At 35.9% G+C, this 25,666-nt stretch overlaps 1 protein-coding gene across 1 annotated transcript in view; it reads right to left on the bottom strand.

Moving 5' to 3' along the window:
• Positions 1 to 25,666, bottom strand: part of LOC112048732 (zinc finger protein Gfi-1) — an 82,334-nt gene that overhangs the window by 11,935 nt on the left and 44,733 nt on the right. Inside the window, exons 3-4 of the mRNA XM_052891213.1 lie at positions 24,537 to 25,185; positions 23,677 to 23,858 (exon numbers count right to left, since the gene is read on the bottom strand). Of these exons, the coding sequence (XP_052747173.1) occupies positions 23,677 to 23,858; positions 24,537 to 25,185 (831 nt within the window). The remainder of the gene's footprint in view (positions 1 to 23,676; positions 23,859 to 24,536; positions 25,186 to 25,666) is intronic.

Below are 25,666 nucleotides of genomic sequence, written 5' to 3' on the forward strand. Positions count from 1 at the left end.
GAAGCGGGCTAACTTGTTAAGAAGAGAGTGAAAATCCACACCCCTCTCGGTTTCTACACGACATCGTATGGGAACGCTAAATCGCTTGGCTGTACGTCTTTGTCGGTACGGTGGTAACTAGCTACGGCCGAAGCCTCCCACCAGCCAGACCTGTACCAATTAAGAAAACCTCAATCGGCCCAGCCGGGGATATAACCCAGGACCTCCGTCTTGCCACCGAAAGTATGCCACGAATCCTTATAAGTAGTTAGTAGCAAATATCCCAACTGATTGGAGACAGAACTGTAAGTTACGAGTAAGTAACAAAATTACGACATTAGATTTTACAAAGCTGTCTGAATAAGTTGACAGTAAAGCAAAAAGCGCTTTAATGGACATAAATAAAAAGTGTTCTTGCTAATTTTAATAAACACTTGGTGCACCTGAAAGCGCTGCAGCGATGCACTTAGCGGGCTCAGGTGGGAGATTAAAAGTGCACTCATTATGTACCTACATACTTCGTTATATACATTGAGTCTAACTACTATGAGTATAACCTCAGACCAATTATAGAAGGACCTGTATCGCACTCATAGTCACGAACAAAATTGTCTGTCATTTTCTGAGGAAAACGAGCATAGATTTTGTATATATCTTATACTCAACTAAAAGTTTTTGCCCGTTTTTTAAACAATTAAATTACACAAAAAGGTATTTTACGCAGCTCTTTAACCGACGAACACGATTACAACTATTTAGCATCGATTCTATAGAGACAGTTTTTATAGTCGCATTAGATCGTTGATCATATACTTTGACAGAAAAGTAACGTCTAGCGAGGCAGGTACTATACAATAATTGGTCTGAGAGTATAACGAACTGTTTATTATATCTTGAGAAAAGTATCGATTTGTCAGATATGACTGGGTTCAGGCATAATAAGATAATAAAAGTTAATAAATATTCGCGATAAGTAGAAGTACTTGTGAAAGAGTTTGCGATTTTATAACCGACTAGTATTAAGTCAATCAGGATTTAGTTTACACCACGAAACATGTTTTTATTTATCGAATTCCTACTTATTTATAATATTGGTTTAGATGTACATATCTCACATAAAGTCGAAAAACGTTTCTCCATAAGTAGCGTAATCGGGTCAATAGTCATTTATAGTGTTTCTATGGCATTCACTCATTGACCTCTTATAATCAAAGGACGCACAATCATGTAGAAAATTTCACTTAAAAACTGGCCAATATTGCTTTGACAGTTTTAGAATTATTGGTAAAGAAAATTATACCTGAAGGCCTTTAAATATAGTCAAATATTCAATAAAATCCCAAATTCTGAGCAAATTCAACCTTAAGGATTGAGTTTAAGGTTGAATTTGCAAATGCGACTACTTGAATTGAGTGCTAAGAAGTTGTGTTTGGCACTTATTCGAGTTGGGACGTTTTTTGGTCGCTGATCGTGCGTCCACTTTTTAATAGTAGATCTATGCATTCACTTGAGTTTTAACCGTTATTAAATTCCAGTATGATTTAGTTGCACCCTATATATCTTGAGCCATGATAGCCCAGTGGATATGACCTCTACTTTCCTTTCGGAGGGTGTAGGTTCGAATCCAGACCGGGGCAGGCACCTAAAACTTTTCAGTTAGTGCATTTTAATAAATTAAATATTACGTGTCTCAATTGGTGAAGGAAAAACATCATGAGTAAACCTGCATACCTTATAATTTTCTCAATTCTCTATGTGTGTGAAGTATGCCAATTCGCATTGGGCCAGCGTGTTGGACTATTAGCTTAACCCCTTTCATTCTTAAAGGAGACTCGTGCTGAACAGTAAGCCGAATTTGGGTTGTTAATGACTATATGCCTTTAATTATATAGCTATATACTTTTTGCGATGACAGTTATTTATATACCCAAGTATATCTCAGAGTCTCAGGGAGCACACAATTTTCGTGTTGTTTGCGTAGCTCTCAAGACAAGATTGCTTAGTTTCCATTTTCCATTACAGAGCGTAGTGAGCGAGAGATTGGGTCGTGAGTTTATGTTGGCGTGGTTTGTTTGCATCGGTAAAGCTTCGAAGATTGTCCCCGTTGAGTGTTCTGATGGAGTCCCTAAGAGCTTGCCGCTTTTGTGATGTTCAAGATTTTTGTTACCATGACATATAGATAGCGGCACAAGAGCGTATTATGTAAGCCTTCATTCGCACGAGAGTATTTTTAACGGACGTTAAAAAAGCGTTCAAATACAACAAATGCACAAATTACAAATTTTTGACGGTCTCCATGGCGAAGTGGTGTGCGCGGTGGATTTACAAGACGGAGGTCCCGGGTTCGATCCCCATCTGAGCCGATTGAGGTTTCTTAATTGGTCCAGGTCTGGCTGGTGGGAGGCTTTAGCAGTGGCTAGTCGAAAATGCATTTTTTTTATTCTTTTCAAGTTAGCCCTTGACTACAATCTGACCTGATGGCAAGTGATGATGTAATCTAAGATGGAAGCGGGCTAACTTGTTAGGAGGAGGATGAAAATCCACACCCCTTTCGGTCTCTACACGACATCATACCGGAACGCTAAATCGCTTGGCGGTACGTCTTTTTCGGTAGGATGACAACTAGCCACGGCCGAAGCCTCCAACCAGCCAAAAAAAAGTATGCTGAAAATAAAGCAAATTCCCAAGTAAACAGACACCATATTAACACGAGTCCGGTATAGTCGTGTAAAAACATATAATACGTTATTATAGCCACCCCCGGCGGCAGGGGGAGGGGGTAGCGGGATCGTAAACCGGGATTCTCGGCGAAATCCGCACTTCACTACCGACCCCGGAATCACGCCTTGCCTGAGGATTTGTTGAAACGTATATGTGGTATATACTCGTATATCTAGGACAAGCTGAGGAAATGAAGCAGTGAATTTAAGGCCAAATTAACACGTTTACTTCATCTAAATACCTAGTTATAGTTCACTGTCGTCAAGCTATTTCAATGGTGTAGTACAGGGTTTCTCAAACTTTCGGCCCCTGTTAAAATTTCCAAGTGACAGCGAATCCCTTACTAACTAATGACCTGCCCCCCAAGAAAAAAATAAATTTGACCGTTGAAGAAAATAAGGTTTTTATTTGAATAAAAGTTAACACATAAAGTACCAAAAGAAATGTCTTTGTAATATTAATGTGATGGGTGTGCTTGTTTCTTGTCACAAATGGATTCAATGTTAGAAGTAATTTTGGACAATTTTAACCTTAATTCTGACTTCTGAGTCGGTATCAGTTATCAAGCCACCATTTCGTAAATCTTGTCGCGAACCACCTGCTGTGGATAGGCGAACCCCTAGGGGTTCGCGTACCCCACATTGAGAAACCCTGGTATAGTAGGACCAGGCCTCCTTAAAGGAGAGGGAATTTGGAGCCTGGATCAACCAACCATGCTGTTCAGTTCTGCATTGGCAAGCTTAGGGTGATGATGATTTAAGCATGTAACGATTAATTGTTATCAGATAGTAATGATATTAACGACTAGGTTAGTATCAAAATACTTGGATCTTGCTCACGTGATTACCGCCATGTGGATTATTGAGTCAACTGTTATTGTTCCGTTAGTTGTTTCAGTCAATGGTCTTATAGTGAAAAGCTTCGACCAACACCTTAAGAAGCTTTCACTTAACTGTTGGATACAGAAGGCAGTGATTCTTGAGAACGCGCATATTATGAGGAGGTCCCTCACTCTGGAGCCCTGACCACCGGTTGCTTGGGCACTCAAATGTCCCGTTTTAGTGTTTATTATAAAAAGGGTTTACTTTTTATAAATTTTTAATAGTGTTTTGTATTATATTTTTATATTACAATGTTAAAAAATAAAAAAAAAGATAAATAAATAAATGAGAGAAGACTAGGTTAATGTGATCTCCGAGGCAAAAAGTGGGGACGTGACGGACGGATGGGGGTGGAAATGAATGAATTTTGAGTTTGAGTTTTTCAGTTTACCCTTCTATCGGCAATTGGGTAAAAAGTACCTAGCGCCAACAGAAAAGCAACAAAATCAAACACGCAAAAGTCATTAAAAAGCATCGCTGTAAAAAAGCTATACGATATGATATACGGGGTACGGCGTAGTGGTGGGGGTCCGATAAATCACCCCCTAAGTGGCATTTACACAACACATATCTTTTCCCACTGCGGAGTGAATCGTAAACGTCTGCGACCCGGTTGTGAGTTGCGATCACGAGGAACGGTACGTGGATTAAAATCGTATGAAATATTATATTATTCTTTGTCTTCTGCTTCTCATACAAATAAAAAATAATTGTTATTTGTTATATGCTACGAGTATAACATGGATAAAAAGGAGTTCAGAATGGTATTCTAGAGATAGCAAGAATAATATAGGAAGGCAGGTGAAATACCTATAGGAAGGATGAGTTCCAGAATGTCGCCGGTCATGGAAGAAAATGGCAAGATACCGAGAAAAGTGGAGATCGATTGGGGAGGCTTATTAATAACGAATTTTATACTTATATGTTAGTCTAGATTTAACCATTATCAGCATAATAAAGGCACGTTTTGACTGATAGCTAAATGTTTCGTTTGACTATTGTAGTATGTATCAGGTTTAATACAAGAGATTAGTATTTTTTTTGTTATTTATTTGTGGTTGATATTCCAGTCTATATTTTTTTTTCATCACCATGCACAGTAGTTGTGTGTGTATAAGAAAAACTGAAGCTGCATAAGCTCTCTAGATTTTCGCACCCTGGATTAGCAACTAGACTAAAAGCAAGACCACAATAAACAGTCTTTCAGATACTATAAACAGTACTATAATTTTTTTATTCATATATTATAAAAAGAAGGTATTCAAAGTATTTTAAAAGTAATAATACTATGTATGGCTGAGAACTATGGGTCATGTAAGATATGAAGTGATGTCCTAATCACAAAAAGCACTTACACAGTTGCAAGTTCTCGTTAAGTAATTCACGAGATCCCGAGTGCATTAACTTACAGCGCACCGCGTCACCTGCGAGCCAGAATATTGAAAACTAAAACTTGTAACCAGATTTATTTTATTTATTCTCAGTAAAAAACCGACAAATCCGAACAATAATATCAGTATCGAAATACCTATAACTTCAACTTAAATAAATCCGATTGAGGTATAAAATTACCTAATGCTACACTATTTCTTATGTGAAAATGAAAGGCAGTTCCATTGCTTCAAAGCATTGTTGTCATTAAAAAAGTCATGAATCGTTTATGTGGCATTGAAATAAGGCTCTTTTTTTATTGAGAAAGAATAACAATAAGGAACTTAAGCTACCTTTTACTAATAAATATTGAAATCATGGCCACGTGGAATGGTGGCAAGAATACTGGCTGCATTTCCGCGCTGGACAGCCAGGCTGATCCTTTGCGCAAAAAACGAGCCAGCCCTTTTGTCACCAGTCGAGGCAACTAGAAATACTAATATGTGGCATTTTGTAAGACATTTTTTTTAGTGACCAATATTTCCGTTTACCTCCAACTAGTCGGAATGTGTTAGGAGTGGGTGCGACATAGACCGGTGATGAGTCCTGCCTGTTTCTCACTAAGCTATTGAGGGTGTAGAAAAACAAAACAAAAAAATTAAAATATTTTTTTTGATCTAAATTATCTGATCCCTTTTCTACGCGACCTGCACGATACATTCGTCTATAAACTCTCACGTAGGCATGTATTCGTTTTGTACAATCATTCGTCTATAAACTCTCACGTAGGCATGTATTTGTGTTTAGTTATAAATCGACGTTTGTTTAATCTCTAGCAGGAACAGAAGTTCAAAAGAAATTCACCGTGAAATAATCGTCGAAGGGCCCTTGCCGTACTAATAAGACCCCACACACGTTGACAGTTGACAAATTCGTTAATTCCACACTACGGACGGGGGTCGCTAAGTATCTTCCGAGGGAAGCGCAGATATTTTCTTTGGAATCTTTTAGATTTGTCGAGTTTTTCTTATTTATATACGTATATCACAGCCTTTGTTTTCGATGCTTTATTGGACAAGAGACATTTTCTAAGCGGCTATATTTCAGTTAAAAAGACGTTCAACTAAATTCGTTATAATTCGTATAGCACAGAAAATTTGTAAGACTGTTTGGGATATCATTTTTAAATAAGGGTCCATTAACAATAATATTTTTATACAATGACGCTTTTCCTTACCTCAACCTATAAAATTAATATCTACTACTAGTGTAGGAGTAAAATAGTAGTGATTTTAGTACAAGTAGTAGTGAAGTAGCGATTCAACCGTTCATGCTACAGCGTAGAGCTTAGACCGTAGAAGCGCTACGAGTAAGTGTAGTAAGTTTGACAGCACAAACAAATTTTAACCGACTTCACTACGTGTTTATACTAAAGGAAGTTAGGTTCCGAGACTTGGTCGGGGGCCTCATAAGAAGGCTCAGAGTCACACAGCGAGCGATGGAACGAGCTATGTTAGGAGTATCTCTGCGTGATCGAATCAGAAAAGAGGAGATCCGCAGAAGAACCACCGACATAGCTCAACGAGTTGCGAAGCTGAAGTGATAAAACGGGGCACATAGTTCGAAGAGCCCATGGACATTGGAGCCCAATGGTGGGCTGGAATGGTGACCTCGCACTAGTAAGCGCAGTGTCGGTCGACCCCCCGGTGGACTGACGACATTAAGCGAGTCGATGGGATTCGCTAGATGCTGGCGGCTCGAGACCGTTGTGTATGGAAGTCCCTACAAAAGGCAGTGTCCTGCAGTGGACGTCCATCGGCTGATATGATAATGACTAAAGGAAGTCTAGTCTACCGTCTAAATCGTCAAGAATTCTACATTTAGACTCTAAATGAAGATTTCTGGACGACAATAGTCCAACTGTTGAAGATTAAACTTTGGAAACCTAAGTTTCAAGTCCGGTCCTATAACCGTTGACATATTGATACAGATAATGCGCTACGCTGACATTGTTAAAACTACAATAAAAAATTAAAGATTATCAATAAAAAATTAAAGATATTCTGTCTGTCTTTTCGCGATAAACTTGTACGATTTTTATGCTTATTACTAGATAAATTTTCATGCGGTTTTCATCGCTAGACAAGGTTTCGGTATATTTGTTCAATATTTTTTATAGATCTACAAAAAAGTCTATGATGATTGAAAGCTATCTAACTTTTAAAGATATACTTACTTAGTATTTCCATTTAATCTTCAACAAATGGTTACTTACAGTGAAATATTACATCGATATTAAAGAGGTAAAGTTTGTGGTATTGTAAGAGGCAATCTCTGGATCTACTAAACCGATTTTGAAAATTCTTTTACCACTTGCAAGGCAATGTTATTTGTGAATGTCATTGGTTATATTTTATCCCCATATTCTTAAAGGAACGGGAACTACGCGAGTGAAACCGTGAAGCGTCAGCTAGTAAACAAATAAAACTTATTCGCAGCGTGTAATCAAGTGAGCGCCGTACATTCGGCGGTCAAGTATGCAGTAAGATTGTCCCGGCGGGATTGTCCCTGGATTGCTCTCAACAATGCCAGAATGTTCCAGTCACTTTGCTCATTGCGATATATTCGCGACGGGCGCTGGAATGCGGGATTTTCGGACAATCACCGGACGTTTATCGTTATTGTGTACATGGAGGTGTGTTGCAGCTTTATATTATTTGGATAGTGCCTGTTTTGTTTACTTTAATTTGATGTTTATTATTATTTGAAACTAATATTGTTTATTTTATAATTTAAACTATCCAGAGTTGTTTTCATATTATTTAAATAGAGGAACGGTTAAACTTACTTAATTATTGTGTGTTATCGGCTAGTTTTAACACCTTTATGAATGAACTGGCTGACGCCGCGCGGTTTAACCCGCGTGGTTCCCGTTCCCGTAGGAATACGTAGATAATATATTAGCCTTCCTCGATAAATGGGCTATCTAACACAGAAATAATTTTTCAAATCGGAACAGTAGTTCCTGAGATTAGCGCGTTCAATCAAACAAACAAACTTTTCAGCTTTATAATATTAGTATAGATTTAATCAATATTTTCAAGTTTTTTATTATATTATAGAAAAACCCGTTAAGAAAGTTAAGTTATAAAAGACGCAAAACGCCATTTACAAAAGTCCAGACCAAAATTCTCACAACAGTAGTGGACAACTATACTGTGAGTCGGGAAACCGGATACAACAATTTCATAACAACGTCCAGTTATGGCTGTCACATCTGGACACACTCCAGACAATGAAGACAATGTGACGGCTTTGACGGTCACGCCAAGGAGGATCACCATTATCACCATAGTGTTACAGGGGTTTTTTTATGAGAAATCATGTCTCCAGTCGCTGGACGAAGGTTGCCGAAGGTTTGTCTATTGCAGGCACTCAGATCGCTTGTTTTATAGAACAATAGTTGCCTCATCCTCTGTATAGTAGTGCGAGGGCGGGCGGCGCGCGCGGAATGCGACAGTCACCTCCCTTATTGCGCCGTGACAATTGATGTTTGTGCTGCCCGTCGTCACCGTTTCAATCCTAGCTTTAACACGTTCACAGTCCAGTGAGCCCAATGTGGGCTCACGACAATGTCTCCTCAAAACCCCATGAGCCCAATATGGGCTCATACTCTTAGAGCTAGCCACCCACCATCCAATAAGCCATCCATCATGCAGATCGCCAACAGACGATCAGTTTTATCTGATGTCAAGCCGTTAGCGCTACAAGCATGTAGGCTTATCTAAAAGACTCCTAGGGTCCTAGAGCGCCGTTAAAAACAAAAAAATAATATAATTCCACTCAATGTACTTTAACTTCTTAGCTGCAAGTCTTACTGATGTTTCTTGGAAGCAAGAAAAGATCAAATAACTCAACCCTCTAAAGTCACAGAATCTAAGTATTGTACTAACCAAGTATTAGTGGCAGAGGATGGAATTTACATAAAGGTAAGCCGTCCCAAACAAAAGGAAATATGATATAAATTCTAGATACAGAACAACAATCAATATGCCTGTCTTTTTAAAGGTAAACCGGTGGGAATCGGCTCGCTTGAACTATTCGCCACCGCTAGGAAGAAGTACACCATAAATAAACTAATCCAGTGTACAGATGAGAAATCTAAACATTGGCAACTGCTATCAAGTCACAAGTGCTCTTCACAATAACTATTACGTCATATGCTTACATGGACGCACCAAATGTACAATCGAATACGATTATTATTAACCTTTCGTTAGTTTGTTTTTCTGTCAGTATTTTGAGTCAGTTTATCATCATCATCATCATCGACGTCCACAGATGTACATGCCTCTCGCATGGACTTCCAAACAAAACGGTCTCGACCAACACTGCGCATTCCGGTGCGGGGTCGTCATTCCAGCACCTTGGGACGCCAACGTCCAACGGCTCTTGGAAGTCTGTGCCCTCCCCATTGCCACTTCAGCTTCACGACTCGCTGAGCTATGTTAGTGACTTTGGTTCTTCTGCGGATCTCTTCATTTCTGATTCGACCACGCAGAGAAACTCCAAGCATAGCTCACTCCATCGCCTGCTGAATAACTTTGAGCCTTTTTCAGAATCAGAGAAGTTAGTTTATAGTTATCTACAATGTTACATTGAAAATTGTGTCAACATTTCATGTTTCCGCGTAAAATAGCACAATGCATAATAATCATTGTAAATTAACAGACTGCCTATCAGGTTGGGAGCGCTATTGCAATAATTTATAGCATTATAGATCAAAATATCACACCCCGTACATTAATATCAAATTCATATTCAATTCTAATAATCTGACAACCCACACCACTAATCCACATTGTAGGCTATTACCCGAATCCAATATAATACGATGACAAAATAAATTGGCACTCGACCACGCGGAGACAATGGGAGAGGGTTGGGCCTATCATTTAGTCGGATTATACATTATGCTAATAATAGGGCTAGTGTCACAGGAATCCTGGTGATAATCGGTTTTGTTTAGACTTTTGGTTTCTAGTGATGATGTGTATGTAGTAGGAGATATATCTTGTAGCAGATTATATCATGAAGTGTATATGTATTGGAGACTCAGACTCATTACATAAAGATATCGCACCCAAAGTCACGAACGAAATTGTTTGTCATTTTCTGAGAAAACGGAGCTTATCATAGACTAAACTAATAGGTTTTGCCCGTTTTTTACAAAACGAAGCTTATAATAGACTAAACTAGGTTTTGCCCGTTTTTACACCATTAAACTACATAAAAAGGTATTTTTACGGACCTCTTTAACCGACGAACACGATTACAACTATAGAAAAACGATTCTAAGAGTTTTTATAATTGCATTAGATTTGGAAATATCGCTCTCTTTTTCGCATGTTTTGTTTGGAGTATCCCTAACATGCGATTAACCACAAATCTTATGAAGAGAAATCGACAAAAAACTAAAAGCGAAGCAACCGGAAATACCGCCTATGTATTTCATTGCGTAGGGACGAAAGAGATGGGTGCCATTGGTCCATTGGCCGACATTTTGCTTACATCTCTTCATGAGACATGATGTTGGTTGCATGCTTGGACTATGTATAAATATTCGTAACATAGCAATATTTAAAACAGTCACAGTTGCAATTCGAAATTCCAAATTCAAATACCTCCAAAGCTGGCACATTAATTTTGAAAACAAACGCATTCGATAATCAAATTATCTGTGTTTTGATTGGTCGCCGTGAGTGTTATTCGTGGTTATTCGGCAGCTATAGCGGCAGATGCCGAGTGTTTTCTTAAACCAGCTCTGTGAAATGCACGTTACAGTCACCCTTATTGTGAGGGTAGTAGGGGTGAGAATAGGGGTTGTAAGGGGAATGTATGTAATGGTCATGATGGTGCAGTCGAGTGCAAAGATAACAGCGCCAAATGGTTGGTGCTTTACCTACTTCTCTGTTGATCAAATCGTTTTGGATTCGAATCTGTTTTTTATGTCGTATTTTGTTTTTAGATAGCTGTGTGTCGCGGTTTCGCGTGAGTCGTGTTCTAATGGGAGTGTCGTGATAAATAGTAGTGTATACCTATGCTAAGTCAGGCTATAATCTATCATTGTGCTAAGTTTCATCCAGATACGTTCAGCCGTTTTCCGAGCTATAAACGGTGTAAATACATCTTTGTTTGCATAATTTTTGGTTATTCTCCAATCGATGGTGAATTATTACTATTGCAGAAACCGAATGTTACGTTATTAATCAGCTGAAACTGAGACTTGATAAAAGGTAAATAACTTTTTGTTCTATCTATCTAGCTTAGAGTTTAGATTAATTTGGCTGAGCAGGGAGAGCAAATTTAACGGACCAGGACACTGTTAAATAGTTTTTAAGGAGATCTGTAACATCCTACACCCGTCACAAGTAGTGGCGTGCACAGTGTTTTTAACCAGGGGTTGCACTATAGGTACAAAGTGGAAAATTCCTATCGCAATATTGGTTCATAATGAGTTTTTAGGGTAGGCAGGGCATTTTTGCATCTATGGTGTGCACGCCACTAGTCACAAGTCCAGGGCCTGCTCGGAGTTTTTCTCTCTGCCACACAATGGACCCGGCACTCGCGCGGTTAATCAATGGAAAAAATATTCGTTGCTCTTGGAGCAACTTAAATGTAAGGATACAATCATCTAATTTGCCTTTTTTAATATTAATAGCTGACGCCGCGCGGTTTAACCCGTGTGGTTCCCGTTCCTTTAGGAATACGGGGATAATATAGCCTATAGCCTTCCTCGATAAATGGGCTATCTAACACTGAAAGAATTTTTCAAATCGGACCAGTAGTTCCTGAGATTAGCGCGTTCAATCAAACAAACAAACTCTTCAGCTTTATAATATTAGTATAGATTTTGTTAGAAAAAAATGTGCAATGCCATACTTACTTTGATATACAGGGTGATTCGGTCTTTAGTGCGGATATTTTTTTTCGTGGTTCTATATCATTAATAGAATATAAATCTACAAACAATTCGATACATTTAATGTAATTTTTTTTTTAATTTATGTCTCTAAAATAACAAAATAATGTACATATTATTACTAAACAAGATATATTCAGCTTAAAAGTGATCTGGTGACGTCCTTTAGGTATCAAACGAAAATAAAATAAACGCACAATAGGGTGACCCTAAAATTCTGTTCAAAAGTAAATAACTTTAGCTAACGATAATTTTGTTATTTTTGAGTTAAAAAAAAAAAGAAAAAATACGTGATCATTAAATTTTGTTTATGTACAAAATATAAAAATATCCGCACTAAAAAAAATTTCTTCCTGTATAAATACAGGAGATAAATGAAGATAATTTTGGACAAATTTAATTATTATCTGAAACGAAGTCGGTTAAAAAAGATAATTAACAAAAGTATCGCAAAAGTTCAATAGTGTAATCCGATAATTGGTAAAAGAAATAAAATAAAAAAGTTACGGGACACGCGCGCGCCACGCGGCGGGCGAACGGGGAATTACCGTAATTACTATCCCTTCTACAAAAGATAGTGCAATCAGTGATCACACTAGATTTAAAATGTATATAATTGGATCAGTATTTTTTGAGTAAGGAATTTTAATAAGCATTTATGGTTATTTGGAAAACAATTAGATATGCACTTGGGTAGAGTAGCATAAAAGCGTAGAGTACCTATAGATAACTGGATCGTGGCCAAAACTCATTAGTTCAAAGCCAGAGTTTGAACCTCATGATCCGAAACCACATAGGCTATTCACTGGAGCCATTCTTTCTTCGTAAAAAATTTGTATGCAGCGTGTTGAATCTAAGCTCCATATCTTCTATAAGTAAGAAGGCCTGACTCTGTAATTGGCCGTTAATTTTGGCTCATACCTAATAATGATGATGACCTATAATATGATGGAATAACTATTAAGACTTAAATTAAAACAGTAGGTAAACAAATATCTTGAATTCCAGACTTGACATAATACTAAAACCGAAGAATAAATTATTAAGAAAATAATTATCCATCATTTTATATTTTTTTCATTCATAGACACTTGAAAAAATGTCAACAAAAATTTGTTTGGAAATAGACCATTGTCCTTTATTTTTGAAATGGTTATTTAGAATAGGAATATTCAAATTAAGATAATATGAATCTGCTTTGCTCCGTTAACTGCGTTTGTGGAAGTTAAGTAACGTAAGAAATGGCTTGTATATTAAATAAAATGTTTTCCTATTTCCTCCCGATCAGGAAATCAAATGATGTCCAACCAGATTAATCAATGAAAATTTGAAATCAGGCTTTTAAAGTTGAGAAATGCTAAGTATTAAGTAATTAGAAAGTGATTTCCAACCCACCCACCAGATGGCATTGCACGGATTAATATCTATAAAACGTTCGGGGTCGGATTTAAAATCAAATTTATTGTTTAAATAATCACCCAACACTGATGCGCGGCACGCGTCGGCCACGCGGCGTCTACCGACTGGTGTCCTCTTTCCCACTTGAGTTCATCAAAAATACCTCCCCCACGAATTTTGTTACTTTTTTGGGTTTTTTGATTTTCGGCTCCATAATATCTAAATATGGCTGATATTATAAGGATATACTAGACCGTTACTAATATTATTCATATTACAAATAATAAAACAGAGTACAAATTAGGTGTTAGGACTTGGAATAAAATTATCAATATGGGGCAATCAGAAACAAGTAACAGAACACAAAAATCAATTCGTAAAGTTCTCGTCTGTTTGTCTAAACTTAATTCTCACTGTATGTTCAGTTGCGATTTTTGCAAGTGGATTAAGTCATGTACGGAGCAACACATAGTTACATTTGATCATTAAGATTAGACGTAGACTTACGGCCAGTTTCTTCATCGCAAGTAACAGTCAAAGTAACGTCATAAATCAAAAGTGACGGTCTTATTCACTGAAAAATAAAGTCTTCTTTACTACTTACTAGTTTTACCGTTACTTTAGCTTTACATGAAGAAACTGGCAGTTAGACTGAAAGGAACGAATTACTTGAACTGCTTCAAATACGTATACTCCATACTAGCGGACGCCCGCGACTACTTTGGACCTCCTTAATCTGGCCCTGTCGCAAAATCCGTTCTTAGCGGTAGTTTACTGTCTGTAAACTACCTCGCTGCCACTACTACTACGTCTAGCTAGCGGTTTTGAGATTCCGTGATGAAAATGACACTTCGATCACATCGATCTTTTTATTATTAACACATACGTTTGGTAGCTACTTGTAGGTATTATAAAAAAAAAACCGGTAGGTCAGTGATCATAAAAGAAATAACGATAACAATATGTGCACCATTATTCATTGAATGAATCATTCACTTATCGTTTACTTCGATCTATTTGTAAAAGTAAAGTTATGTAGTTCAATCGTAAAATAAAACATATTCCCATTTTTCCACGTCACATTATTAGTATAAGGGTTAACATCGTGAAACATGAAAGCAAAATATAACCCTAAAACTGGCCCGGCCGATTTGAATAAGACCTCATGATTAATATCAGGGAATCATCCGTCGAAATCTGTTCCTTCGGGAGTGCTTCGGGCGGTCGTTCGGGCCCAGTAGCACTATTGCTCGCTGGGGTCGTTTCGACCCAGCGGGGTTCTCACTAGCTAATCGCGATAATGTGTTTATTGAATTAGCGGCGCGTGCGTCCGCGTTACGGTTGCACATGGGTTGATTCTTGTTAGGGTGATCGATGGCTCTTTTTTATTTTTTCGAGTGGTTAAAAAGACCGATATACAGGACACGGGTTAACTTTGTAACAGGTACATTTAATGACTTATTTCATAGTTGACTGAATTTAGGATACTTAAACGATGCTTCCGTTTACATCGCCACTAGCTCACACCATTCGGCTCGGATCAAATTCAGACGCAGTTTTTTTTAAATAAAATTGGAATATTGGTCATATTAGAAAATGAATATTGGTCATTTTGTAATATGACCAATATTCCCATTCCCCTCCAACTAGTCGGGAAAGACTGTGCTAAGAGTGGGTAAGTGAGTGCTAAGAATAGACACAGTTTACATTCATTAGTGCGAGAGGCTATAGCCTGTAATCTTTGAGAACGAGGGTAGATGAAGTTCTAGCTGCCACAGGTCTAGGTCTTTATAGTATAAGAGACTATAAATATATTGTGGTAGAGATTCATTCGAAAAACAATATTCGGATCTTCTTACAGATCACGCGGACAACCACGGAGGTTTGTAGGTACATTATTTTGTTTCTTTTTGTATTAATATAACCAGTTTTTTTCATTGTTATTAAAATGTAAAAGTTTTTATAAAAACATAATTATAAAACATTAAGTATTCTCTTTTCGACACTGCACATTAAATCAAGCAATATTGATTTTCGTAAACAAAACAATCTTACAATAAAAGATTACTTAAAGGAAAGATAACCTTGCAAGGTAATCTGAGATCAAAAGGTATTATCGCAGTGCCAAGCGCTTCCCCGCACAAAGCAATACGTCACCAGTCCCAAAGCACTGAGGAAAATAAATTAATAGACGAATTGATTGACGATAAAAAAAAATATATTATTTTTTTTTACTCGTTAAATATTCAATTTATAGTTAAATACTCAGATTATTAAGCAGCAGGCAGATAGATTGCAATTAATGTTCGTTCTCTATACTGAGGTCTCGTGAAAATGAAATGTCTGATTTGCAAAAACAATTCTCAATTTAGAGATAGATGATTACACCCCACTACAATATTGTAAAACTTGTCTCTAGTTATGTGTTAGGTTAGTATAGCATTGGAGAGTTACAGGACTTTAAAGCTTACGACAATATAATACCAACATATTGGCAAAATACCTAAAATTAGGCTCTTTAGAGCGTGAATGCGAATGGAAACGAATTAACTTTTGTTAACCGACTTCAAAAAAGGAGGAGGTTGTCAATTTCGAGTTTGTTTTTTTTATTATTATCATATTATGTTCCTGCAGCTTTGCTGTTGATTACGTGTAGATCAATTTGAAGGCGGTGCTAAGCCAGATTTGTGTTAAATTAAGCCGTTTCTGAAAGGACAAAAACCCAAATTTTTATAATATCTTTACATACCTTAAATTAATACATCATCGGGTTAGCATCGCCCTCTAATTGAACAACAGGTAATCAACAGCATAGCAGTAAGAACATAATATTTTTTTTACGCTTTTCAGTTTAGTCGGAACGTTTTCCATTTTTTGATGTCGGGTGATTTTTTTTTTTTACAATATTTGTGCAACAACAAAAGGAATTTTTAGCCATCTGTACATTTCCTCTATTCCTTGCACGTCATCAACAGTACCAAAACAGAAACAATGCAGGTGTCGGATTACTAGGAACGGAGCGCGGGGCAAAAGAGGGTAGGACATTAATTTAATTACGCCCTCTCCCGGGAGCGCCTAATATTGTATGGGAGTGGAGGCGGCATACAAATTCGGAATGTCACTTTTTCGCGTGAGAAAAGGAATCGTCAACCTGATTTGTGTTAGTCTCCCCAGCGAGCGGCGCGGATCGAGTTACGCGCACGCAAAATATAAATCTGATGATATTTTTTTTTGTGTTCTGTTATAAGTATTTTTTGTATTATGTTGTAATATAACATTTACATTTAGCGGTTTTGTAATTCTGGATAATTTCTTCGAGTTCGATTTGACCTTTAATAAACTCTCCAGACGTCTAATCTTCGTCGAAGATTAGACATACTTTTTATTTTTCTTTTAGTACTTGTAGATCACAAACCTTTTTATTTTTCTTTTCTATTGCAAATCTCAGTATTTGCAAAAGAAAAGAAAAATAAAAAGTATTTTTTTGTGATTTACGAGTACTTTTTCTGGTTTATCTTATAGTCCCAATACGGTTATAGGCAATTTTATTACACCAATATATTACACAATCAATCGACTTTACGCACTTATAGTACAATACTCGTAGTTTGACTACTCTCAACGTGAGCAGATGACTTGCAGAGAGTAGCTGAATGTAGAAAGCCTGAAATGGTGGTGTTAGAAAGAGTCCTTATAGAGCTAATCTTCAACAGTGATGATCAACAGCCGATAGACGCTAATGGTGCTAGAAATATAGCAGACCAACCCAAATTCACAAAGCACGGTTCTCACGATGAAATAATTAAAAAAACGTAGGTGTATGCTGTTAAATAAGTTGCGCATCAAAAATATCTTTACTTTGTGATATCCATCTTGAAACATTAGGTAGTAGAAGACTACACAAAATGAAATAGAATAGTGGATAAAATAATAATAACTAATACAGGATTTAATTTGCGAAGAGATACACTGCAAAAAAATCTATTAAACGGTCCCTTGCTTAAATCCACTTTACTTTGTCTATATCATTAAATAGTTCGAAAGGCGGTATCTTTGCGAAACTATTTCAAAATAACCCAAGCTATGTCTCCACCTCATCAAATACACAAAGTCATTGTCCCAGTAAACGTGGCAATTGAAACAACAGCATTCACTATGTAGGAAGTGAGTTTAAGGAATGGAAAGAAAACGCCACTAAAATCGAAGTATCTGAAGACCCTCTAGAGTCCTTAATTAAACTCAGGGCACGTAGCACTCCTTGATTCAGTTCCCCCGGGCGTCGACCCCCCTCCCCCCTTCCTTATGGACCGCTTAGATTTCCACCCAGTCGGTAGTGCGGACGGAATTCTCTAAGACTTCAATCTTGTACGAAGAATTGGTTTTGAGAGATTGGACAGTGAACTTTTTGTTTGTTTTTAATCTTCACTGTATGATTACCAAGTCTTTTAGTTATAATAGAAATAACATTCAATTCTTTATTAACGCCATTAGACACCTTTACTGATAAAAATGTATAAGGATTAACAAAAAATCATAGACTTTTTAGGCTAATTTGCAAGTAATACTCGTTTCCACTGCAAATTGCGCTCTGAGAATCCAATGACGCAATTAGAATTCGCTTTAAGAACTCTTCAAAATGTCTTTCTGCTATTTTTGAGCCGAGAAAAGCCTTTAAAAAGTAATCAGAGAGTTGAAAGGAAAAGTTAGAAACATTTGGCGCGAGTATTGCAATTATGAAGTGTTTTATACTTTTAATTTTGTTCGCAGAAATCTTTACCCGATGCAAATTTTTGCAAGTTTATAATGAAAAAAAAATCAATAACAAAACATTATCATGATTTTATTTTAGTTTTGTAATTAATTTTGAACGTTTTATTTAATTCCTTAATTTTAGTATCTGAAATATTCGAAATTTATTCCAGATGATAGATACATTTATAGTTTATGTTCATTTATTTCTTTATTTTAATTTTATAATTGATAACTTTTTAAAAATAATATTTCCTTCATACATTAATTAGCATGAAAACTTAAATAGAATGACAATTAAGCGTAACAGCGAAGCGCAATATCGTAATCCCCTAATTGCATAACAATGCAAACCAATTTTGCAAATGCTTCTAAATTCTTCACCGCAGAACAAACCGCGACCGGGAAAGTAATGGGAAAAAATAAAAAAAATGACTGGGAGAGAGAGAGGAAAATTCAACCGCCCTGTAATTATAGCGAGAGCTAATGTTGCTCTTGTTTATTCCCTGACTAATTAAGAGAAGGAAGAGGCGTTTAAAAAACGCCTTACTGGCGCATTTTGAAAATCAAACATTCATGAAGCTTGCTGAGGCACTTTAGATGATTCTACTTGTCTGTTATAATGCCTATTTTTATCTCTAATCCCTTCTAAAATTGGATTCGAATTTTTTAATTGCTTTTTTTTCTTTTTCATTTTTTACGAATGGGGTTGTTGCAGGGCGGTGTTTTTGGTCCTTGATTATTTAGTATCTTTATGTAAGGGATGTGTTAAGTAATTAGGTTATTGTTTTATGAAATTTGTATCTTTGAAAATTCAAATCGTAGCACTCGGTTAAACAGATTTAAAAATTAGATAACATATATCTATCTCACTATTGTATCAATGATGTACGATGGATTTAAATATTAGTTTAAAAGTGATAAACATAAACGACAAGATACAAGAATTAAGATAAAGGAATTACAGAAACAGATTTTGAACAAGAAGAAAACAAAATTGCAAGTTAGACGACGGAGTACAAGTTAGGTACATTGATTAAAAGGAATGATTAATTAACTTAGAACTACTAAATTGAAAATTACCGTACTAACAGGTAAACTGTAGAGAGCAGGGGTAACAAAGTTCGGGGCTCAATTAGCGTCGAATTAAACCGGTTCGGAGAGAGGTGACAAATCGCGGGTCGCGGTCCTACGTCTTGACATTGACTAATCGCACCCCATTTAATTTAGCTGGCGCAATTATAAATAAAATTTCGACGATAAATTGTATGGTGGCACATTAATCAACAAGTTGAGACGCTGATTAAAATGCTGTTCGCGCAACTATTTGCTAAGTTGATATTGTTAATAATTTACACGTGGATCAGGGATGGGGGACCGTGTAAGTCGGATGTGGTTGCTAATGGATATGTTTATGTGTTGTTAGATCAGATGATTTATGGAATTCAATTAGTTAAATACTTAGCTCATTAATGTGAATTTATAAATAAGATTTTTTTAGGTTTAGAAATTTGTTTTTCTATAGTTTAAGTGGCAAGAAGTTACTTAACATCATTCTTGCCTGTACACACTTCTTTCATCTTTGTCCATCAACCTGAACCGTTTTAAGTCTCATATACGCCTGTACATAGCACAGAAGCCTGCATGGCGGCAAAAATAAACATGGCGGTAATACTTGATTAAAAAAACTGAGCCTATTGTGAAAATATTATTTCTCACGTCTTATTAATGGAAAAATACTTAATATGCATGATGTTATAGCATAAGCACGTGAATACGGATTAGATTTATCAGAAATGATTCTTCCTTTTTTTTCTTTAAGATTACAAAGATTGTATTTTAAAGATAAGCATTTTAAAGCTAAAATGTTTAACAGTTTTAGTAGTAAGAACATTATGTTTTTATCTGATTATTTTATCATGATAAATGATATTAAATGCAATAAACTTCATGGTGATGATACCAATACTATTAAAATTCACAAGACGTTTATTTAAAATCATTTGTATAGATTATCGATTTATTTAGTGTATTTTTTGATGTACGTATGTAGTAATGTTAAGGTGTTATTAAATACCCGTGGCATCGTAATTTCGAAACGGATTGACCAATTAAGTTCAGTTTTCTTTGTTTGAAAGCTAACGTATTTAACCACAGAAACTAGCAATCGCAAATAAAACGCCAGAAGATATTGGTAACTCCGTGTTCTTAACTATAATTATATAACGAAGATCCGATAAGGTAATTTAAAGATATCGATTATCCTCCTATGATTGAAAGACTTTCTGGTTTAAAAGTCATTATCTTTCATGTTCATGAGTTAGCAGGGGTTTTAAAATTTTTCATTTAATATTATACATATTATGAATCAAAATTATAAAACCCTAAGGCAGTTCATATCTTAAAAGTTGGGAGTAAACTACAAAGAGCATCCAGTGGAATTTATTCACCGACCCATAACCTATCTACAGAACGCTATACCTCTGGAACATGTGCCGCGATAACTAACCCAACCTTAAATCTTGGCTCTCAGTCACGCTCCGTGTCTCAACTATACCCATCCCTCTCCCACCCCTGTAAAGCAATGAAAAGTGAATCTACGCCTGAATCACGATTCCCACCCTCATCTTAAATGAACTGGGGTGCGGTAGGTGTTTTCATAGGTATGTTGAAAGCTTTCCCGGCGATCTCAAGTACCTTGTTTACGTTACATAAAAGGAAATTTCTCGATGAATCTCTGATAGTACTTAGCGTTCTGTATGCCGGTTTATGGGTAGGACGTGGTCGTAAATTCAGTATCGAAATTGAACATAATCTGTAAATCGTTGTTACAGTAACTTAATTACAAAGATGTATGGAAGTAATCAGTGCTTTCTTTTGCGTACAAGACAGGCTAATATGAACTTTAAATTATAAATTACAAATTGTAACACATATTTTTAAAGAACTACCGAGTTTTACCGCACCTTAGCACAATCTCCTTTCTAAATTGATGGTAGAGTCACGGTGGACAGTCAAGTCGGTAGTGAGATGCTTCACTGACAGGCATGACTATTCAAAAGGTGTTGAATATAAGCTTACTTGAATCTATCTCGAGCCTTTTAGACGCTTAAAAGGTTTTGAAGGTTTTCAACCCTTCAAAGCATTATAACATCATTCACTGCTAATAAATAAGAGAGTTGAGAAACTTGAAATTGTTTGACATTACATTATTTTTGTTTTCATTACATTTTTTCTTTTAATCTTCTACAGTAATTGAATTGAAATGCGCGTCAAAATAAATCAAAACCAGCATATGGTCTATAATTAAATTTCTGTTTCTTTGTATCACTGCTTTTAGAAAAAGAGTATTTAAAATAACAATTTAATTCAACAAATTTTCAATCACTATTAAGGCTTATGAATTTCTTGCGCAGAAAATATTGTAGGTACCTACTTCAAACAACTTAATACCTTCCTACCCATGGGTTAAAATAGTAACATTTCTCGATAGTCTATGTTAACAGGGCTTCATCCCTTAAACTGGATGTCACTATTAACGGAACAAGGGTCTGAACTCTGAATTATTCATTCGTTCTCCCCCCTAAAGTGAGTCGTTTGATGGAATTTTTAACTCACATATTTTATCAAGTTTACGATACCTATTTATTAGAGTTCTTATAGCTTTCGACTGAAAGGTTGGAATTTTTTAAACTTAATCTTGAGAATCTCGGTCGCAAATAAAATTACACATGTTCCTATTTTCTCTTTTAAATTGTTTAACGCAAAATATGTTATTTATTTGCTAGTTTAAAAAGATGCCGATAATTTTCTATATTTTTTCTACTTTTAGAGACATATCGAGTGAGAGATAAAAATTGGAATCAAAGGAAAAGTTCACTTGCCTAATATTTCTATACATATCTTTATTTATTATGAGTTTTAATTCTTTTGTAAATATAAATACACTTGTTTTTTAACTTTGAAACCCTTGAACTATATTTTTGTCTTTATTAACTGGTTTTCTTTTAAACCTAAGATAGGTTTTGTCACCATTTACTATAAGGGTGACTTCATCGTCATCATCAACGCTATACATACTCGTAGTATCATCATCTTAAGCATTAAAATTCTCAAATAATCTTATGCTTTGATATTAACTATACCTACTAGTTCTTTTGTTCATTTATACATAAAATCACACAAATAGTGTTTGGGTTTCACATGTAGTAATATTATGTGGATTCTCTATGACCCTCGGCGAATCTTATCCTCCGGCTTAAGTGTTAACGAAACAACAAACTTTGTACCGCAACATCTTGTATTCATGAAGGGTTTTGATACACACGGGCTTGCAGATTGAAGAGCAGAAGTAAGAGACGTTAATTATTAAAATATTTCTGTATCTATTCATAAAGTTCCTAGTATGTATCTAAATAGATACATACGTAATTGGTAATTAAACATGGTGTTCATTTTATATATTGATTGACCATCTTTGATACTTGAGACTTGAAAAGCTTTTTATTTGATACAAAATTATATTCACCTGTAAGTACCTAACTATTTTTAATTTAGCGAATCATAACTATTATATGTATTATAATTTAATTCAATTTATCAATACATTTGGAAAGAAAGTCATGAAATTTCAAGACAAATTTTGTTTAAATCACACACTGTTACTTAGATCCTGTATCTGTGGGATTTACACAAAAAATAGTAGCATTCTCCAGCCTTACTTTAGCTATAACCTAACTTCATTTTAAATCAGATCTGTTTAGCCTTTCTACCAATGAGCTATTTCATCTATCCATCATTTCATTTAATCGTTAGTATTTATAATATTAGTTGGATTATCCCACTTCTGACTCTTATGCTCGCGGCACATTAAGACAGTGTGTACGAGTAACACAATCGCTATATAACCCACCGCAAACGCCCCCAGTTTCCCTTCCCCGCGATTATTATAAAACACCCCTAACTCATCTTAGGTGTTAATGTGCATTAATTATGGCGGGCGCGCTAAGATGTTGTGACAGAGTTGCCGCTTTGATAAACACCGCCTCTTAAATAGAATAGCTTGTCTTGAATAATTGTCTTGAATCTTTGTATAAATATACTTAAATGTTTAATGTTATCTCCATATTAATTGCTATTATGTAATAAAATTTGTATTTATTATTAGATTTAAAACTTATATCACTCATTGCTTTGAATCAAAATTAAGTTAGATATATTAAAAACCAGAAATTTTAAGTTTTAAGGACTTTAATCTCTAATAAACTTTTCTCTAAAATACTGTCTAACAATTATTGTTAAATATTTATACGTAGGCATAAGTTATAACAATAGTATCAGCAGGTTAAATATCTTTGATGAAAACTTGAATATTTTTAAATGAATTTTTAGGTTCCTGAAATATTTTTACGTAGGATACTACCGAGTTTATTTTGTTGACTTTAGATTAAGCTTTTAGAGAGTACTGTAAGCTTGGTATTGATGGCTTTATATTTATCGTTTTTAAAATAATTTTGAATCTTTAGCTTGAATAAATATTTGTAAAATAATATAAAATTATATCTTAAAAATTTCAAATCTAAGAGTATAACTTACCTGTGTGAATGTAAGTGTGTTTCTTCATGTCCGACTTCTGGTGGAACCGTTTCCCGCAGTACTGGCACGGGTAGGGTCTGGTGTCCGAGTGGATGAGTAGGTGAGTGGACAGCGTACTGGAACGCTTGAACGTCTTGCCACACTGCTTGCATTCGAACACTTTCTCTACGCTGTGGACAGCCCTGTCAAAGGGACGTCAGTTATAGATAGTACTTGAAATATGTTCAATACAAATTAATGCGAATGTAAGTTTGTTTGTTTGTTTGTTATACTTTCTTGCCTAAACCTTTATATTGATTTTAAAAACTCTTTCACCAATGGAATGGTACACTATCATCAAGTAACATAGGCACACATAGCAATCTCGTCGAGAACGGGAACTACGCGAATAAAACCGGGGGATTTGATTATTTTATATTAATAAAATGTTCTCTTAGGACATGTTCATGAAACATTTTTAATAGTATTCGTAATTGGACGTATCTAGCTTATACAGAAAAACCCTTTATTAAATAAAAAAAATATATAACTGCATTTGAGAATATGAAATTTGAAATTTGCTACCTTTCAAAGATACCGTCATTCAAACAAATTGTACCTATGTCTAATTTTAGTAGGGTCTCGTTGTATATTAAGAAGAAGAAAAAGAAGAAGAAGAAGAAGAAATACTTTATAGCACTCAAAAATAATGAAAAAAAAAAATAATAATTGAAACTTAGCATGCAAAGGCATTTTAAGTATATTTTATACGATATACGATAGATTGTTAAATTCACCTAATTGCATTGCATTGGATTATTGAGAAAATCACTTAAGTTAACTTAAGAAAACATGAGAATGATCATAATAAAAATACTAACCTATGCTGACTAAGACTGATCTCGTGTCCAAAAGTCTTGCTACACAGTTCACAAGCGAACGGCCTCTTCCCGTTGTGAGACCTTCTGGCGTGCACTTCCAGTCCATGTGGAGTACTAAACATCTTCTCACACTTGACGCAAGAGTACACATCGCCAATCGGCAGAGGTCTGGATAGAGGACTCGGAGCTCCCAACACTGCTGCCCTCAGTCTCAACAACTCTGGCCCAGCGGCTTGTACTGCGTGCAGGTATAAGTTACTGTAACTCCCCCATCCTGGTAGACCAAGGCTACCAGCGTCTCTGAGGAATTCCGTGAAAGGCAACGGTGGGTACAGAAATGGCCTTTGAGGTTGAACTCTCGGAGCGTCTGGTCTTAATAAGGCGCTGACTGAAAACGCTTCAGACCTTTTTAAAGGTGGGGATGAGTCTGGTATTCTTCTGGGGGAAGATGGGGGAGAGTCGACTTCAAGTTCGGGGGATGTGGAGCGGACTGAGCGGGGAGAGTGGGAGGATGGCGCCCAGCATGGGCTGCCGCATCTTGAGGTGGGTGAGATGTCTTCAGCTCTTGACGTCTCGTTGTGGTGTGACTCGTTGTCTTCTTCGTCTGTCCTTTCACCGACTAGCCGGTTTATGCCGAACTTGATGTCGTCTGCAAAGAATATTTTAGGTTTAAAACTGGGTAAATTGGGGACAATTTAAGATTATTGTTTATGTATTTTTTATCGAATAATAGTAGCGATAAAAAGGTACATTTTATCACATTAAACGCTAACACAGATAATAATTATAATTAGTGTAAAATTATAAGTAAAGTGATGAGCTTAATTTATTATTATAAACGCCGTGCGCTTTCGCCTTCCTCGATAAATTGGCTATCTAACACTGAAAGAATTTTTCAAATCTGACTAGTATTGCTGAGATTAGCGCGTTCACTTAAACAAACAAACAAACTCTCGAGCTTTATAATATTAGTATAGATAGTGGTTATCATATTTATATTAAAATATTACAAGGCATGCATCTATTCAATTCAAGAAAAAATTATCGATTTAAATCGGGTAAAAGAACTGTCTTAATCGGATTAAAGACAAATTAATAATTCGACGTCTTCAAATTATTATCTTGTAAGT

This window comes from Bicyclus anynana, chromosome 3 (assembly GCF_947172395.1).
Source record: "Bicyclus anynana chromosome 3, ilBicAnyn1.1, whole genome shotgun sequence".
Taxonomy (NCBI): domain Eukaryota; kingdom Metazoa; phylum Arthropoda; class Insecta; order Lepidoptera; family Nymphalidae; genus Bicyclus; species Bicyclus anynana.